At 42.0% G+C, this 18,591-nt stretch overlaps 1 protein-coding gene across 4 annotated transcripts in view; it reads left to right on the top strand.

The window, feature by feature from the left end:
• The first annotated feature begins 266 nt into the window (after positions 1-266).
• Positions 267-18,591, top strand: part of Stat4 (signal transducer and activator of transcription 4) — an 89,379-nt gene continuing 71,054 nt past the window's right edge. For 2 of the 4 annotated variants that reach the window (XM_063259458.1, XM_063259459.1), the window contains exon 1: positions 3,412-3,540. Coding sequence is in view for 2 of the 4 variants with exons in the window: in XM_063259457.1 (XP_063115527.1) it covers positions 3,413-3,540; positions 5,219-5,363 (273 nt within the window). In the remaining 2 variants the exon portion in view is untranslated. Of the gene's footprint in view, positions 445-556; positions 814-3,411; positions 3,541-5,218; positions 5,364-18,591 lie in introns of those variants that run through there. The other 2 variants (XM_063259457.1, XM_063259456.1) reach the window with 2 other exon arrangements.

The raw sequence follows: 18,591 nt of genomic DNA, 5'->3' as shown, positions 1-18,591 counted from the left end.
GTGACATCGGCTGTGACCCTGCTCATGCAGGTACATAATGGACCGAGCCTTTCACCTTGGTCTTTATGTCGCTGAACATTTTCAGACCCCTTGCTGTGCACGGAGGAGATAACATCTATCTCCAAGGAGAGGGGCAGGCTCTCCTGTGGGCTGCATCCTAGGGATGACTCTGGTCACCTCGCTGGCCCTGGGTCGCTTCAGACAGGAGGCAGGTTTAGCACGGCGAGGGGACTCTCAAGCTCTGAGGTTCTAGAACAGGCTATGTCATAGAGGGAGAGAGTCTCCCTGGCGACTCGGACAGAGGACGCTGGGCACTGAGGGCCAGCTCTAACGACCTGCACTGGAGCTCAGGTCCCTGGAGCCGGGGTCCAGGCGCCTGCATGTCCCCGCCGGGCTGAGCGGGATCTGAACCCAGGAGGAGCTAGGGAGTTACTTCAGCTCCAGGTCAGCAGGTTTGCAGAGGGACTGCAATGTGTGTGTGTGTGTGGGGGGGGGGTAATCCCAAGAAGCCTGCGTGTGCGTGTGCACCCCCACCCCGAAGCCGCTGGCGCCCTGACCGGTGAGGGCGTGGCCGGGAGGGCGGAGGGCACAGGCGCCCCGCGGGCTTGCACCCCGCTGCTGTCACCCCGGACGGGCGCTGGGAAGACCCGAGTAAAGTCCCAGAGACTCTGACGCTGACGCACAGGAAAGCCTCAAGTGGGAGGAGAAATGCAAATCCCCGGGCCAGGCCGGGCGAGGGCGCGGCATTGGGGTCCGGGCGAGGGAGGCGACTGGACTGGGGCCTGAGCTCCGGACGGGCTCGGGAGCAGCCAGGTAAGCGCGCGGGCCCGGGGCTGGGAGGGGTGAGAGTCGGGACGGGGCGGCTCGGCCCGGCCCGGGGCAGCGCCCCTGAGCGCCCTGCCTGCCTCACAGGAGCCCGGCCACCTGGCTTCCAAGCGGAGCCTGCAGCGGGGTCTGCGGCGGTGACCCATGCCGGCCACTTTCTCCCTTTGCTTTTCTAGGGGCTCCATGGCATTGCTTTTCTTAGTACACGTTTGCAGTGTCTCATGATTGCATCCGTGGCGGGGAGCTGGTCCATGTGCACAAGGCATGCTGATTCTTGGCGTTGTCCTTCCCCACCCCTCAATCCCTTTTCCATCTCTGGACTCTCTTCCTGTTTGCAGAAAGATCTAGCTACCTGTTTCCTACTGTCTTTTAGTTTGCTTTTTAAATTGTGTACGGTTTGGGTTTCTCATATAAGAGAAGCCATGTGAGCTTAAACCGACTCATTTCACTTTGTGTTATGATCTCAAGGTGCACGATTCTCCTACAAATGACTCTAATGTATGCTTCTTTACGGCACAGTAGTACTCCATCGTGTGTGAATCCCACATTTTCTTCACCCATTCATCCGTGCCAGTGATCTGGAGGGCAGTCATCTGCCTTGGAAGCTGCTGTTCTAAGAACCAAGACAGCCTCTCTCACCAGCTCCCAGGGGTGGGACAGAATGCCCAAGGGAACAGACAGGCACTGGTGTCCCCATCTGTGAAGGATCGCAGGTTGTCATGGGATATGAGAAATTAGCCCTCAGGAAAGCAAAGAAACACGCTGAAGGAGATCTGACGGCATTATTTCCATTATTTACAGTGAAAACCGATGTTCTGAATAATTTATGCCTTATTTTCCCTCCTTTTTCTGCTTTGAGTTTAATGCTTTGAAAGGAAGACTCAAGACTTTGGAATAATTTAACTTTTAGATGAATTCTTAGAAAACAGATTTTCATCCCAATCATAGAAAGGATGTGGCAGCATTAGCACTTAACATTGAGAATGTGTCCAGGCATGGTGGCACCCACCTGAAATCCCAGCACTTTGGGAGACAGAGGCAGGGCGTGCATAGCAAGTTCAAGCCCACCCTGGAAAACTTAGTAACTTAGCGAGACCCTGTCTAAAAAGAAAGAAAGAAAGAGAGAAAAAGAAAAAGTTGTGATGCTGTTTTCAGCTTCCATTTTCAGTTGTGATTAATTAGTTGTCACCTCTTTGGCCCTGAGGTTTTTGGGTTTTTTTTTTTTTTTTCACTTTTAAAGACAAGATGATGTTTACAATTCACCTCCTGATTCACTTGATTCCTCTTTTACCAGGTATTTCTTTAGCACTTAAAATATACCTAGAATTGCAACATCAAAGGTTTTCATACACATAAAGTAATACGCAAATTAAAGATAATTTCTTCTCCCATTTGCTTGCCATTTAGCTAAATATCAGCAATAATCATCTTTCTACACATTTTTAATCATTTACTGGGAGGAAATTTGGGGAAAAGATCCTTAAAAATGGCTCCATTTGCAACCAGGAGAACATGTATGGGAAATTTGGGGGCACGGTGTTCTGTAGGCAAAAAGAAACTTTAACCTACTTTTGAGATACGTTGAATTAAATTACTATGGTGAGTTTTGCTTTGACCTAGTGTTCTTGGCAAGACAGTAAGAATTCTGACTTGGAGGAAATTAAAATGCTGCATTATCAAGAAGACATGGTCACGTTAACTCTCCCAACTTGGGAGATGCGTGTACAGCTCCACCGGGCCTGGAACCGGGTGACAGGGCACAAATGCTTGCTTGTGTCTTCATGCCCGGCTGCCAAATATATATCAAATGTGGTTTCTCCTTTCTTCAGTAACTTGAGGGTTTAACCACCATCAGATACACATCAGAGGCAAGCTAAAGGTAGACTTGAAAAGCTTTGCTCAGCCACGGTGGATCACCACAGAGAAAAATAAAAATATTTGTGAATTTAGAAATAGTTTGAACTGACGGCTGTAGAATCTGTGCAAATACAGACATGAAAAATCAGGATATGATGGCAGGAAAGATGATCAGGAAGTCAGGAATAGAAAGATCACTAGAAGCCAGGCAAATCTGAAGGAAAGTAAAAAATATTTAGGCAGTTTCCTGTGAAAGAAGCTGGTTGGAGTTGTTCCTTGGAAATAAACCCTCGCGGAGGTCTTGGTGGGCAGAGGCTTCTCAGCGGCAGACAGTAGAGGATGAGTTGGGAGGGCTGGCAAGGGTTGGCTGAGAACACAAGGCAGGTAGAAAGTTGGGCAGGACTCGGGTGCTTTGGGGAGGGCAGCGGACGCTTCTGGGAGGAGGAGCAGGAGGTCATGCTAAAGCAAGAAAGGATGTGGTTAGGGCAGAGGAAAGAGACTGTTTGCTTCATTAGGAATAACTCAAGAGTGAGGGAAGAGGAATTACCTTATCTTTGCCTCAAAAGCTCTTTTCTGTCCTCTTTAAGTGACTATACAAAACAGAGGAATTTGTCTCTCGTTACTTATCTTTATCTGATGAAATCCAAGAAAGGAAGTAAACGTGTACCGTACCGATCAATCAACAATGTTTTGAACTCCTTAATTTACCCCTCCCCCTTTTCCTTATAGCATGGCTCAGTGGAATCAAGTCCAACAGTTAGAGATGAAGTTTTTGGAACAAGTAGATCAATTCTATGATGACAACTTTCCGATGGAAATACGACATCTGCTGGCCCAGTGGATTGAAAATCAAGACTGGTAGGATCCAACACACTTTCCCTAGAAGTCGATTCACAACTGCTTTGTGGTCTGTCCGTGTGGATTTATGCTCCGATCTGCTTTTGATGCAATAGATGAATTCTTTTTAAGGAGAGAATGTTGCCAGGGAACCACTGTCTTTTCTAGTTTTGTCTGCATAGTTTGAAAACTTAGAGGTTTTAGTGCTTTTTCTATAAGCTGACCCCCTCCATTTTTTTCACATTAAAAGAACCAAGAGCGAATCTATTTATTGTATCAGTTCCCTGTCAGAGACTCAATGTAAACAAATACCCGCTTTAGGAATTTCTGTTCTACCTTCTCCAGAGATCTTCCCCCTCCCCTAGACACCCCAAGTCCCGCCCCCAGCTGCCTGCATGAATTGGGATTCACAGCTGCTCCTTCCCTGTTCCTTGCCCCTGACTAGAAGCATCTTGAAGGAAAATTACCTGCTCTATTCCCCCTGCATCTCCGAAGACCCCTTTGAGCCTTTCCAAGTGAGGAATACCTCATAAAACCTTCTCTTACATGAAACTATCTGACCATAAACATTCCTCCAAAACCCATTCACACTCTACCATTTAATTTTTGTCACCTTTTGAAAATTGTGGCAAAGAATACACAATATAAAATTTACCATTTTAACCAGTTGTTTTTTGTTGTTGTTGTTCTGGGGTTTTTTGGTTTGGGTTTGTTTTGGTTTTTTTGAGACAGAGTCTCACTACATAGCTCAGGCTGGCCTTGAACTCATTATGTAGCCCCAGACTGGCCTCAAACTCATGGTGATTCTCTTGCATCAGCCTCCCAAGTGCTGGAATTACAGGCATGTGCCACCATGCCCTGCTCTGCATTTTAGCCATTTTTAAGTACACAGCTCAGTGGCATTAACTATATTCACATTGTTGTGCAAGTATCATCTATAACTCCTTCCTCTGGTCCCAGCCCCTAGAAACCATGGTCCTATTTTCTGTCTATGAGTGTGATCACTCTACATATTTTGTGGAAGTAGAATCTCACACTACTTGTCCTTTCGTGGCTACCCTATTTAGCATAATGTTTTCAAGATTCACTCATGCTAAATTTTCACAATCTAAAATTTTCTTTATTTTCAAGGCTAAATAACACCACTTGTGTGTACGCACCACCTTTGTTGGGCCAGTTCCTTGTCATTGGATATTTGGGTTGTTTCCAGTCACCTTCGGTTGTTGTCAATGAAATTGCTGTGAACATTGGCATGCAAATATCTGATGAGTCTCTGATTTCAATAACTTTGAGTGTAGACCCAAACAGAGAACTGTTGGATCATGTAATTTCACATTTAATCTTCTTAGTAACTGTCACACAGTTTTCCCTAATGGTCCCACCTTTTCATTCCCGTCCTCCAATCTCGAGGGTTTTGATTTTTCAGTGTCCTTGAGAAGACTTGCTTTTGTCTCCATTTTGTCATTGTGGTTTTCTGATAATGGCTTCCTAATGAGTGCAAGGTGGCATCTCACTGAGTTTTGATTTGCAGCTCCCTAATGGCTGTGATGGTGAACATCTTTCTATATGTAAGTTCAATTTTAGCAAACCTTTATGATTATCACCACCTGACAGATCCATCACCTTCAAATTCACATGGTGAAGAAGTCGTCATTTCACTAAGTTGTTTCCTGATGTGTAATAATACTTTGATTTTTAGGGAGGCAGCTTCTAACAATGAAACCATGGCAACAATTCTTCTTCAAAACTTGTTAATACAGCTGGATGAACAGTTAGGTCGTGTTTCAAAAGAGAAAAACCTGCTCTTGATACACAATCTAAAAAGAATTAGGAAAGTGCTTCAGGTAAGCATGTGCTCTATTTCCTCACAGTATTTAGGTGTATGAGTCTTGAATTCAGTAAGAAAGAAAAATATATTATTTTTAAACCAGGTTTAAGGATAAAAGATTTCAATGATCTATTTTGTGCTCAGTCTTGTTTTATTATCCAATGTTCATTTTTCATGAAATTTTGCATCTAACCTCTGCGAGGGAGGGTGTGGTATGTGTTACTTGTGTGACTTGTTTACTTGCTGAGATCAAGTTTAAAAGGTACTAGAATGAGATGTAAAAGGCAATAGTTTCATCGCTGTCTTCTAACCCTTCCTTTGCTCTGTTTAAGGATCCAGTGAGAGTTGTTCTCATTCATAAGTGGAAGTGTTGTTGGCCTATGATCTCATTGACAAACTAAATATTGACACATTACTGTTACGTTAAAGTCCAAGATACACTCTTTTGGTTGTATAATTTTGTAGGTTTTGACAAGTACATGTCATGGACCACCATCACACCCGCACAGTAGTAGTTTCGCCGTCCTACAGTCTTCTTTCTTCTCTTCACACTGAGTGCGAGGAAAATGTTAACTTTTTCTCACTTTTTTTCTAAATCATACAAATTGAATTATATAAGGGTAACTTTTTATTTATTTTTATTTGGAGGGAAGTTTGAGACAAGGTATCTCTGTAGGCTCAAGGCTTGAACTCACTCTGTAGCCCAGTCTGGCCTTAAAATTGCAGTGATCCTCCTGCCTCAGCCTCCTGAGTGGTGGAATTACAAGTGTGTGCCACCAACAATGTAGCCTTTTTTCACATAGCAATAAATATTTAAGGTTCTTCTATGTCTTTTTATAGTGCTATAGCTGTCTTGTTTTTGTCACTGAATATGGATGTGCAACTGTTTGTTTATGTTTGGAAATTCTGGATAAAGCTACTATTAGCCTTTGTGTACAGTTTTTTATACAGGCATAAATTTTTACTTCATGTGAGTGAGTACCTGTATGTGTCATTTCTGGATCATTATTGTTGGCCTTTCTATTTCAAACCTTTTTGTTTATTTACTTTCCTGTCTATATTTTTCTCCTTCAGAGTGACTTATTTTAAAAATGCAAATGATGGATGCTCATAATTTTTAAAAATCTGAAGCACAACAAAAATGCAAACAAAGCAAAATCTACAGCTTAGAAATAACCATATTAATATTTAATGCAGACTGTTCTATGCATCTCTCTCCTTTCTCTCTCTACGAACAGGTAGTAGATACACAATAGATAGATAGATAGATAGGAGCAGACAGATACCTAAATAGGCAACTACCACGTCCATCATCTCACCCTCTTGTCTTCCACATTGATACATGCAGATAGAAGATGAGATCACTATTACCACATCAATCTCTTGCACATGCACACACACACACACACACACGCACACGCACATGCACACACATACCAGGAACTCCCCCTATTCTGCACTTAGTTTTCCTTTATAAATTTTATCAATTTGTGATCTCTTCTATATTATATGTTTATTTACTTTCTGCTATCAGAATATAATTTCCACTGGGGGAAGGATTTTGTCTGCTGCTGTCCAATGTCTAGAAATATGATAGGTACTCAATAAAGAATTTTTGTGTAAATAGCCACACAGGATAACTTGGAGCAAAAATGGAATTTAATCCATAATCCCAGTTGTGACTTAGACTACATAAATTTAAAAAACCATTCATCTACAAAATATACCAAAATGTTAGATACATTATTATAGACTTTAAAATGTATAGATAAGCTTGCCAAAAATTGAGGGAAACCACAAACTCAAAAATTAAGAAAAAGCTATAAAACAACTTTAAAAACTTTTATGGTTTCTCTTTTCATGATCATTTGCTCTCTGGTAGAGGAATCCATCTCTTCATTTTTATACAGTGTCATTTTATACCAAGTAATGCCTTTTACAAATATTAAGTAGAAAAAATTTTATACAGCAGCAAATATTTGATGAGTACTTATGATGTTATCAGTCACATTTAAGCACTGGGGTCACCCTGGAGGAAGTCATGAAGCTTACAGACTAAAAAGTTCAGACTTCCTGTGTTCTGGTTTTTGCATTACATGACAGTTTATGACTATTCTTCATTAGCTAGCGTTAGTGAGTACGGAGTGAAAGGCATCAGCAAGTTTGTCTGATAATAGAAAGAAAACTCTATCAATTACCAGAGTTTGTTTAGAGTTTTAGTGTTAACCCTGTGCTTAGAAACCCCACCACCTCTGAGAATTTTTCACAGACCACGGTAAGGACTCTGTTAGTGAGAGTTTGAAGCTCGGTGGGTGAGGGCGCAGCGTGCAAACACCGCCCGTATCTCTCGTGCTCTACGCTCTGCACCACCTTGGCCTTTCTCTTGGAAGACTTTTGGGGAGCTTGAATGAAATTTGTTAGAGCTGAAAACCCTTGAAAATTGAACCGAGTGGAGTCTTCTTCAGTCTGTAAAACTCCTGATCATGATTCTGAAGATCCAGTGCAGTGAGGCTGTTAAAGGCATGAGCATTGGAAACACATTTCGTAAGATCGGACAATATTGCTTTAGGTATCTTGAGCTCCCTGAATCTGGCAGATGATAGCCTCTACCCACGCGGGCTTTCTCACTTCTCCCCCTGCCTGCCCACATGCAGAGAAGCCAAGGAACGACCACGGTGTAAGACCTGAAGGAACGCAGAGCACCGTGTGTAACCCTAAAAGAGCTCTGAGTCAAGGGATATCAGTCTCTGTGTTAGTCCAGCATACAAGGGTGGTAGCCAGTTTGTTAGTCACCCTAGTGACTTCTCCAGCTCCCCAAAACAATCCTTCAAAATCTATCTTCCGGACATGATTACCTGGGGCCAATGCAATGACTGTCATATTTCAGAGGCTTATGGGTTGTGTCACTTGAAATAGGATAGTTGTCAAGATTTTGTTTGCTGCATAATTTGAGATAATCCAAAAAAGGTGAATGCTGTTTTTCTCATTGCTGAGATACAATATGTGACACCTACAAATTAAAGAGGAAAAGTTTATTTAAGTTCATGGATTGTAGTGGGTTCAGTCCATAGATGGCTGGCTACGAGGCAGGGTGGCCCTGAAGAGGGGAATCAAAGAGGGGAAACAGTCCATGGCAGGCAGGCAGAAGGCACCAACCAGCAAGCTTTGCCTTCCAGCTTTCCTTTATATTCCATCCAGGCTACAAACCCATTGATTTGCAACCCACACCCAGAGGTACCTCTTTAGTAAATCCATTGAACCACACCCAGAACTATGCTAGTCCAAATAGAAGACTAATCCACATACCACACTTTATTCCCTCCTTCCTTCCTTCCTTCTTTCCTTCCTTCCTTCCTTCCTTCCTTCCTTTCTTTCTTTCTCTTTCTTTCTTTTTGGTTCCAGACATCGAACTCATGACCTCACACTTGCCAGACAGGCACTTGTGTCACTGAGCTATATCCCTGGCCCTCTCACACATTCTTAATCTACATCCACACAGCCTCCATCCAGCCACCTCTCTAAAGCCCCACCCATGAGCATGTGAGGCTTTGGGGGAACATCCAGGTATAAGCGATAATACTGTGCATGGTGATTCTTTCTCCTAGGCACATGACACCAAACTGGAATCCATCTGATCAACTGAAGTTGCCAGTCACCAGAAATTTCATTCGTAAATGATTTTGTATCAATTCCTTCCAGCCTTTATCTTATTTAAGACTGTCTACATTGGTCTCCTTTATTTAATACTTCAGTTAATAGTAATTTTTCCTTTCCCTGAATTCTGATCCTCCATGAAGTGCATGTCAGAGTCTGGAGCTTCCTTATGGAATGTGTTGTATATATTGGAACATTGTTTTGATTCCAAATGACAGTTTAGATTTCTTAAAAGTAGAGATCATGTAATTTTTTTGAAGGTAGTAAAATACAACAAAACAAGACAGAACAAAGCCAACTGAGACAGTGCAGTGAAACTATTATAGAATTTCAGAGCAGGATACTGGGATAACAGTAATAGGTACCATAGTACATCTCATTATCTTCACAATATTTGTCCATTCAATCAGGTATGGCAACATCAAACCAAAAACAGAACATTATAAAACCTATCAATACAGAATAGAGCAAAACAATCAGAACAAAGCAAAACACTGAAAACAATAATGGCTTTCAAAGACAAGACAGAAAGAAGTCCCCCATATTTGCTACATTGCATACTGTCATCCTCCCAAGAGATGCTCAGACCTCTGGTTCCAGGTCAGCACAGCTGACCCAACAATACGAGCATTTAGTTGCTTCATGTACCTGAGTTGCTGTCAACTCCGACACCATCCAGTTGCTATCGGGGCGGCTGGGGGGAGGACATGTGATGTTTGATTCTCAGTCCACGCTCCTGTAGGCTCACAGGAGACACTGACTTGTTCTCATCTTGGTGGGGCCACTACTCACTCGTGCCACCACCCAAGATCATGCAATTTACTTTGCAGTGTACTGGGTAGCTACTCCATAGATTCTTACTAATTGAATAATATGTTGATTTTAACATCAGGCCAGTATTGACAGTTGAAGATACAAAGGGAAGAGGATGTAGAGAAAACTCTTCTAATGTTCAAAGAATTTGCAGTCTAGGGTGTGCAACGTAGAGATAAATACTGATGTGGTGTGGCATAGCACCGTGGGAGAGGGAACTGCAACCATAATTCACAAAGCTAAAAACACTGAGTCTGGTTCCAAGAGGAAGATTCAGTACTCTCTGAGGAAGCGGAGGCAGAGAGAGAAATCTTAGGTAATGAAAAAAGCAAGAGCAGGAACGGGACGGTAAGAGGATGTCTTTCCCTCTGAGCCAGTGAGGCACTTTGCATAAGGGAATTGTTGAGGGCCTTCAGTGCCATCCTAACCAGCCTGAATTTAAGCAGTGAGAACCATCACAGATTCTCTGCCGAAGTGTGGCATAAATACATGTTTTTATTGGAAACACCTGCAGATCTGGTTTCCTCTCTAAGAAGATTCACTCCTTGTCTATTGTAGGAAAAGAACATTGGAGAATTCTGAGGCTGTTATTTCCTAGCAGTTTAATTTTTAAAAATCCCTGTTTTTGTTGTCCCTGTGGCCTAGGCATGAAGACCTATAAGAAAGCTGTCTACACTGTCCTAAATCCGTCATGATACGGACATTTTCCAAAGAGATCCCTAACCTAAGATGGAGGCGTTCACAAGACTTGTTATCTTACTAAATGAACTGAAGTATTTCATCAAAGCTAGTTTAATAATAAAAGCGTTAGAATGGGAGCAAAAAATAACAAAAACTGTAAACAAAATTTGTCCAAGGCAGTTAGAAACTGATACTTGTTTAGCCTCACAATGGTGATTTAGATGAGTAATGATCCAGTTGGAGGTGTCTAAATTTAGTTCCCAGCAGTGAGCAGTTGCCTTTATCTGGTCCAAATAAATCACTTCAGAGGGCTGGGGATTTAGCTCAGCAGCATAAGCACCTGCTTGGCAAGCACAAGGTCATGAATTCGATCCCTGGTACCAAAAAAATCACTTCAAAAGTGTTCATTGTAAGTCACCAACAAGTTCATGATTGTGGGGAGCTGGTTCTTTCACCAAGCTGCTAAGCAGATGTAGGATGTTTGTAGCTGCCTTCTCTAGAAGTGACTTGGGGAGAAAATGTTTGTTCCGCTGGCACTGCCTCTCCCCACTGTTCCCTAATGACAAGGACCCAGGAAAAGTCTTGGCAGGTGATCGGTCTTCAGAAATCTGTTACCGTAATTGGTCATTTTGCTCAAGAACGTGGTACTCTTCCTGGGGGCTCCTAAGTTCACAGCCTAGCATGAGGGGTACAGAGTGACACCCAAAGAATAAGGGCCTCATGGATGCTATGACATCAACAACCTGTCTATTTTCTGCCACTTAATCTGCGTTCTGTGCTTCAGTACAAAGACACAGGAATGGAGAAATAAATAATACTCTATCAGACTTAAAAATGACATAGCTGCCTTGCAAAATTTGTCTCCTGTTGGTCAGGATTTATGCTGGAAAAACATTTATATGTCATCAGAGTTCTGCAGCTGAGTGCATAATCCTTTCACCATATCTCTTTGAATTCTGTGTTCCTTTCCACGAATAATAAAAACTTTCCCCAGGGCTCGGGAAGGGGAGAGGTAGGGCTGACTTCCACGGCCCACGTGGGGTTAGAGCAGCAGGTGTGCGTGCAGCTCTGTTTGGATATTACTGCAATAAAAATTCAGTGAAAAGGACCCATGATGCTGAGGCGCGCAGTGGCCATGGGGATGACAGACGTGTGCTGGAGTTGCGAGATGACTTGGTAACAGAGCTGACTTGTAATGAATGAATACATATGAAATATGTGAGAGGCACGAATGGGACTGAGAGTTTTGGCTGTGTTGCTCACTGAATGCAGAAACATAAGAAGATCGAGTTTGGGAAGGAGTGTGGTAACAAGAGGAATCTGATCAGCAGCAAGTGCTGTACAGCAGGGAGCTAACGGGCAGTAACTGGAACGACACGTCTATCCCAAGGCTGTCTCTTCCCCAAGGCTGAGCCCCTCGGGAGCCTTTGTCTCTGAAATCCCAGTGTTCGGTGGAGCCCAGCACATAGCAGGGTTCAGCGTCTGACCCTGAAAATATGAATATTGCCCTGTGGCAATGAGTATTCCTAACTAATGGAGCAGATATCACATCATGACTGCAAATGCAGTGCAGAGAGGGCCCATAAAAGCAATTTAGATGTTAAGTTTTACCGCTGCCGTCAGCAGTTTCCAAGGATGGCGGGAATTGGCTCTGCACAGCAGTGAATTTAGGACTCACGGCCCGCGCAGGAAAAGGTCAGGCTGGAAGAGAACAGAAGCAAAAAGAGTGCAGGAATACTTCGAGAGGACAGGAGATGCTAGGCATCTAGCAGCGGAGAGAAAATGGGCTGTAGGCCGAGGGCCAGCATCCGGGAACAGCTTCGGGGAGGAGGTGGACGTGGGAGCCCAGAGGGAGCAGGAAAGGACACAGGAGGTTTCAGAGTTCCTCACACCACAGCGCTACTGGTGTGCTGGGGTCCAGTCCATGGTGAGGAAGAATGAAACCACAAGGGCAGGAGGAAGGCACAAGCAAATTTATCTAAAAACCATGAAGGTGAAGAAGCAGAGCTTCTGCTAGGCAGGAAGGGGTCCTGAGCGGGATGCCCAGGGGGCTCTCTGTTGAGGGGTTTTTAAGGGATTTAGAAGGGAGCCTGGGTGATTGTGCAAGCAGTATGAGCTCTGCCCTGTAGCTGCCAACATACTTTTCAGGGTGCAGTCCATGAGGTGTCCGTGCAGGGTCCATGCAAGGCCCGTGAGCCTTTGAGCGGTGGCCTGCTCCGTCATGCCCTGTTCACACACTGCTCACACACTGGGAAGCCCCCGACAGCTCCAGGACACCTGGAAGACATTTCTGTTAGCTCCCTGAAGAGTGAAGATGCAGCAGACTCCATTTCAGGGCCACTGGTCCACGGTGCCTAACTGACCCCTACCTCCTGTCTCAACAACACAGGGTAATGACAAAACGACCATTGGAGAGTCACTTAGAAACTGCACGAGAAGGCTTCTCACACTGTGTTTCTCTGCCCACTCCTTTCACTAGAAAGCTATATAGTCAATCTGAAAGAGATGTACATTGAGTTCTAATATTGCATCATATTTTAGTGCAATAGTCTTAGAGTTACATCTATCACTTTTTGTCTTTTGACAGGATCTTACAATGTAGTTCAGACTGGCCTTGGACTCACTTTGTAGCCCAGGCTGCCCTTAAACTCTCGGGATTCTCCTGCATCAGCCTCTCAAGTGCTAGGATTACAGGCACACAGTACCATCCCTGGCTAAGTGCATCCCTTTGAAAAGTGCATCCTTTTTGTTGATGTATAGTACACATGTACACAGTGGGGTACATATATCTTGATTGTACGACTCTATGATCTTTAGAAAGCATAAATACTATGTAGCTAACTCCAGATCAAGGTATAGAATCTTTCCTATACCCAGAAGCCTCTCTCATGCCTCTTTCAGTCCAGTCACCCTCAAGGAGAACAACTTCTCTGACCATAGTGCTACAGATTTCCTTCGGTTGTCTTGAACTTCACATGACTGCAATTTTGCAGAATGATTTTAGGGGGTTAGACTTTTTTTTCGCTCTGTATTATGAGATTTATCCACATCATTGTATGTACCTGTATTTTCCTTTTTAAAACTACAGCTTAGTGTGCAGTTATATAACCGTACTGCAATGTAGTAATCCTTCTGCAGGTGGAAGCTTAGCCTATTTGCAGATTTTGTACGTTGTGAATAATGAGAATTCTTTTTTTTTAAATTTTATTTAAGGAGAAAAAAGAAAAAAAACAGAAAAAGGGTACAAGTTATACAGAATTTCAGAAAAAATAAACAGTAGGAAATCACTAGTTAATTGCATATTGTCATCTTAGAAATAGTTGTTGAAGTTACAAAATTAAAGCATATAGAGGGGACTTTCAAACAGTGAGAATGCAAACAGTTTTGTTCTATAATCCAACAAAACTCAGTAATATGGTTACCTATCTTATACACTTAAATATATATGCAGTTATACCTTTTAGTGAACTTTCTTTTCCTTTCTTTTGTACAATGACAATTACACATTTTGGGTTTTATTACTTCCACAGTTCTTATTACTTTTTTTTTTAAGAAAGTAAAACCAAATGTGACATACCAGGACAGAGTCAGTCAAATCAAAAGGATGGACATAATAGATAATGTAAAAACAAAATACAAGGTGATCAACAATGGTTACCATAATGCCTCTTGTTATCTTGAAAAGAATTGCCTATATCATCAGTTATAATAAAATTGAACAAAACAGTAAAGAATAAGACCAATAAAACCAAAACATTGGAGACATTAGAGGACTTCAAAAGAAGATAATAGTCAACCAGAATGGGCGTCACAATGGATCTTATTGTCTTCATAGTTGTTGCCTAAACTTTCAAACTTGGTACTATCAAGCATAACAGAATAGAGGAAAATCAGTCAAAACATGGTGAGAGCAATACAGAATTTCAAATCAAGTTAATAGGAAATCAAAGTGGGTTACTATAATATATCCTGCTATTTTTAATTTATTTTTCCCTTAATTAAAAGGATAAAAATGAAAAAGTAGATAATAAAAAGGAGATTGAGGTAAAAAAGAGGGCATAACAACAAAGCAGTACAGGTCAAAACATAGCCATTCAAGAAAATAGTGTTTCACCACAAGATAATCTCGACATAAAAGTAGTTACCATAGTGTCTCTTCCATTAAAATCTTTGGGTATAACTTCGTATACTGTAGCATCAAACATATCAAGACAATGTAAAACCGTTCAAGAGAATGACATATTACAGGGTATTTAGAATCAACTAACAGAAAATGAACAATGGTTTCTGTATAATCTCCTTGTCTATAAAAGTTTTTGTTTATATTATCACATATAATAAAATCCAATAAGATACAACACGTTAAAACTGATGGAGACAGAAGAACAAAAGCTTGATGGGACTTCAAAACAAGAGGATATTAATTCAGCACTCCCTATTATGATGTCTTGTTTTCTCCAAAATGGCTGTTCCTACCATCCAACCTTCTCTGCCTCATTTCTGTTGAACTTTTTTTTCTGTCACTAGTTGTCAGTTTGTCCTCTTCATTTTGCTTTCTGCTCCATTCATTGTGGCCGCTCTGCCACTGTTTCTGGAATCTTGGTATTTTTTATTTTTAGAATATCCTGCAGTAATCTCTGTAGAGTTGAATTGGTGGTTGCAAATTCCCCTAGTTCCTCTTTATCCTGGAAGCACCTTGTTTTTCCATCAATTTCTAGGGACAGTTGTGCAGGATATATCAATCTTGGCTGGAGGTTATTATCTTTCAAAGCTTGAATTATTTCCCCCTTCGTGATTTGATGGTTTGTGCCGAGAAGTCTGCTGTAATTCTAATGGGTGTTCCCTTGTAAGTGATCTGTTTCTTGTCTCTGGTGGCTTTTAATATTCTGTTCTTATATTGGATTTCTGGAATTTTGATTATTATATGCCTGGGTGTAGCTCTTTTGGGTTGTAGGTGGCTGGGGTCCTGTATGCCTCATACATCTGAGTATCTTTACCTTTTGCTAAATTAGGGAAATTCTCCTGGATTATTTCTGTGAATAGCTTTTGTAGTTCATTTGTTTGAGTCCCTACTTCTTCTTTTATGTTCTTAATTCTTAAGTTATAGATCCTCTTGTCATCTTCTAGTCTTTGTATTATTGCTGTTTGTCTTATTATTTTTAAGAAGTTTTTCATTTCATGCTCCCACCTTACAAATCTGTTCTGATAATCTATCCTTCAGTTCTGATAATCTATCCTTAGTTTCTTTCAAGCTGTTATGCCAGCTTTCAATAGAGTTTTTAGTTTCCTGGTAATCTCTGTGAACCTGCTTCACATATTCTATGTTTTCTCTATTTTCTCCATCAAACAATTCTCCCCTTTTTTTCTGTTCTTCCATTCCACCATCTGTTTTTTCTTGGGCGGTGCTTAGCACTTCTCTATTCTACTTATTTCTTGCTTTATTTCATTAAATACTTCATTTTTGAACTCGTCTATGAGGCTCCGGAGATACTGTTTTATATCTATAGGTGCCATGTCTGATATTGCATGTTTTCTGTTTTCATTCTCTTTTGCTTTTACTTTTCCTGGATCAGTGTTCTCAGGATTGGGGACTGAGGAGCCTTTCTTGTTGCTCCCTTTTCCCATACTTTTTGTTCCTTCCATACAAGCGTATGTAGGAGGCTCAATTTTTTTTTTTTTCTCTTTGTCTGTGGCAGTTTGTTTGAATCCACCGGCTAAGTGTTCCCGCCCACTTCAGTGTACTAGGGAGACACAGACCTGGGCAGCCTCTGCTGGGCCTGCCCCTCCAGATCAACCTAGTGAAGGCTTCACTGCTAGAGTGCACCGCCAGGCGCAGGGACCTGATTTGGGCTAGCCTACACTGGATCTTAGTCTACAGTGTCACCAGGCCAAGCGCTCCCCACCACTCCCGCTTGAGAGGGGAATATGCGACTAAAGTCACTGCAGGGCCCTGTTCCGGCTAGTCTGCCTGTTCCCAGAATGTCCTCTGTTGGAGCCTCCTAGTCTATGAAACGGTCCCCATTTCTCTCACTCACTGCAGGTTGATGCAGAGCTCCCTGCCAGTCCCTCTCTCAACGCTGTTTGGGCTGATTCCTGCTCTCAGAGCTTTTGCGCGCCTCTCTCCCTACTGTGCAGATTGGGATGCAGTATCGGCAGCAGGACATTCAAATCGCGGCTTCCAATGGTGCGGGATCCAGCTTCTGCACTGAGATTTTATCTGTTCCTGTTATAGCATCAGGATTGCATTTCCAGTTGGTTTCTCTTAGCTTACTTTGTTCCTGGGTCGGCAAGGTACATCTCCCCTCACGTAGGACTCCTCACATGGCACCGCTCCTGGATTCTAAGCTGGTAATCTCAGAGACCCTCCGTGGCTGCTGTTATTTGTCTGCCATGTTCTCCCGGAAGTCAGCTCAAACATTTTGATCCTCCTGTCTCAGCTTCCCAGAGTGCTGAGATTACAAACCTGTGCCACCAGGGTTGCTCTCCATTTGCCTCCCTTCCACACGCTTATTTCTCTGAGTGTGCAGTTTTGGTGGTTCACCGGAGTAATCTTAGCATTTGGGAGACTCCTAATGACAATTCTTGTTTGTGTTTTATAGACGGTATGAACACTCATTTCTTTTGATTGTGTTCTCAGAGTTACATTTGTTGATTGGTAAGAGCATCACAGTGTAGAGTGTAGAGTTTTGCATTTAGGAGATGCCACCATGCAACCTTCCACAGTGGCTGCACTAGTGCCACAGAAGTGTGTGCGCGTTCTGTTACTCCTCCGTTTGCTAATACACGCTGTCAATCTTTTTCGCTTTGGTTATTTTAGTGTGTATATAGAGGTGTCCTACTGTAGTTTTAATTTACATCCTCCTAATGACTAATAATGTTCAGTACTTTATACTTAGTGGCCATTTTGATGTCCTCTTTTTAAAAATGCCTGCTGAAGTGTTTTTGCCCCTTTAAAAATTATTTCATATGATCTTGTTTCATTGACTTGTGGTTTTTAATATATTCTGAATGATCCCTTATGTATATGTCTATATATGCATATATAATTATCTAGTATGCATATACTATCACTTCCTGTATTGCATCATGACTTTTCATGCTCCTCTGAAATGCTGATTTGATGAATTGAAGTTCTGAACTTTAATGAGGTCTAACTTTTCAGTTTTAAATGGCTGCTATTGTTTGTACTAGATCACTGGCATTTGTCTAGATTTTCTTCTGCGACCTTGATTGTTTTAAGTTTTCACATTTACAACTATGATCCTCTGAAACTGACCACTCCAGAGACTGTCCAGTTGACCCAAAGCCATTTATTATAATAAGCGTCCCTTCTTCACTGCCTTGTGGCAGCACTTTTGTGATGAATCATGACTTGTATGTGTGTGATTATCTAATATGCCATTCTACGTGTCTTTCCTAACACCGGTACAGCTAATTACCACAGCACAATGAAATTAAAATTCACATATATCTTACATTATGATTCAAATGCAGTAATTGGTATCTAACTGCTCATCCTGCCCTCCTTTATTCTCATCTTCAGGCAAGAAATCAAAGGGCAAAAAGACCCTAGTGTGTCCCATTTTTTGTTTTTTTTAAACCGCAGCTGAACCACACTGATCTATTTCCTGTCATCAAACTCTCTAGGGAATAATACTGCACGAACAGACTCTGTGGCCCTTGCAAATCATGCAATCACCAGGAAATGCCACCTTTTGCCTCTGCTACTATGAGTGAAACCCATTTTCCCACTGTTTGCAAAGTGAGCAGGATAACTTATTAGTGAATGAGAAAACATTTCATCTTTTAAAAAATAGTTCTCTATGCACTATAAAGATAGAATTTGTACTTTTAGACTGTTAATTTTCCAAATTTGTGACTCTATTTGGCTGTACTGAAAAGCTAAATACATATAGGTCTGAACCTCAGTCTTGTATAAAGAATTAATAAACAAGTACTTATTGTTTAAAAATACTGTAAGACTTTTTGTCATCCACTCTGCAGTTGATGGGCATCTTGGTTGTTTCCAAGATTTAGCTATCAAAAATTGTGCTGCTATGAACATGGGTTTACATATATCTCTGTGGCATGACCTT

The sequence above is a fragment of the Cavia porcellus genome, unplaced genomic scaffold, assembly GCF_034190915.1.
Source record: "Cavia porcellus strain 051 isolate PalLab524CR breed Dunkin Hartley unplaced genomic scaffold, mCavPor4.1 scaffold_12, whole genome shotgun sequence".
NCBI classification, from domain to species: domain Eukaryota; kingdom Metazoa; phylum Chordata; class Mammalia; order Rodentia; family Caviidae; genus Cavia; species Cavia porcellus.
This window is presented reverse-complemented; position numbering and strand designations above follow the sequence as displayed.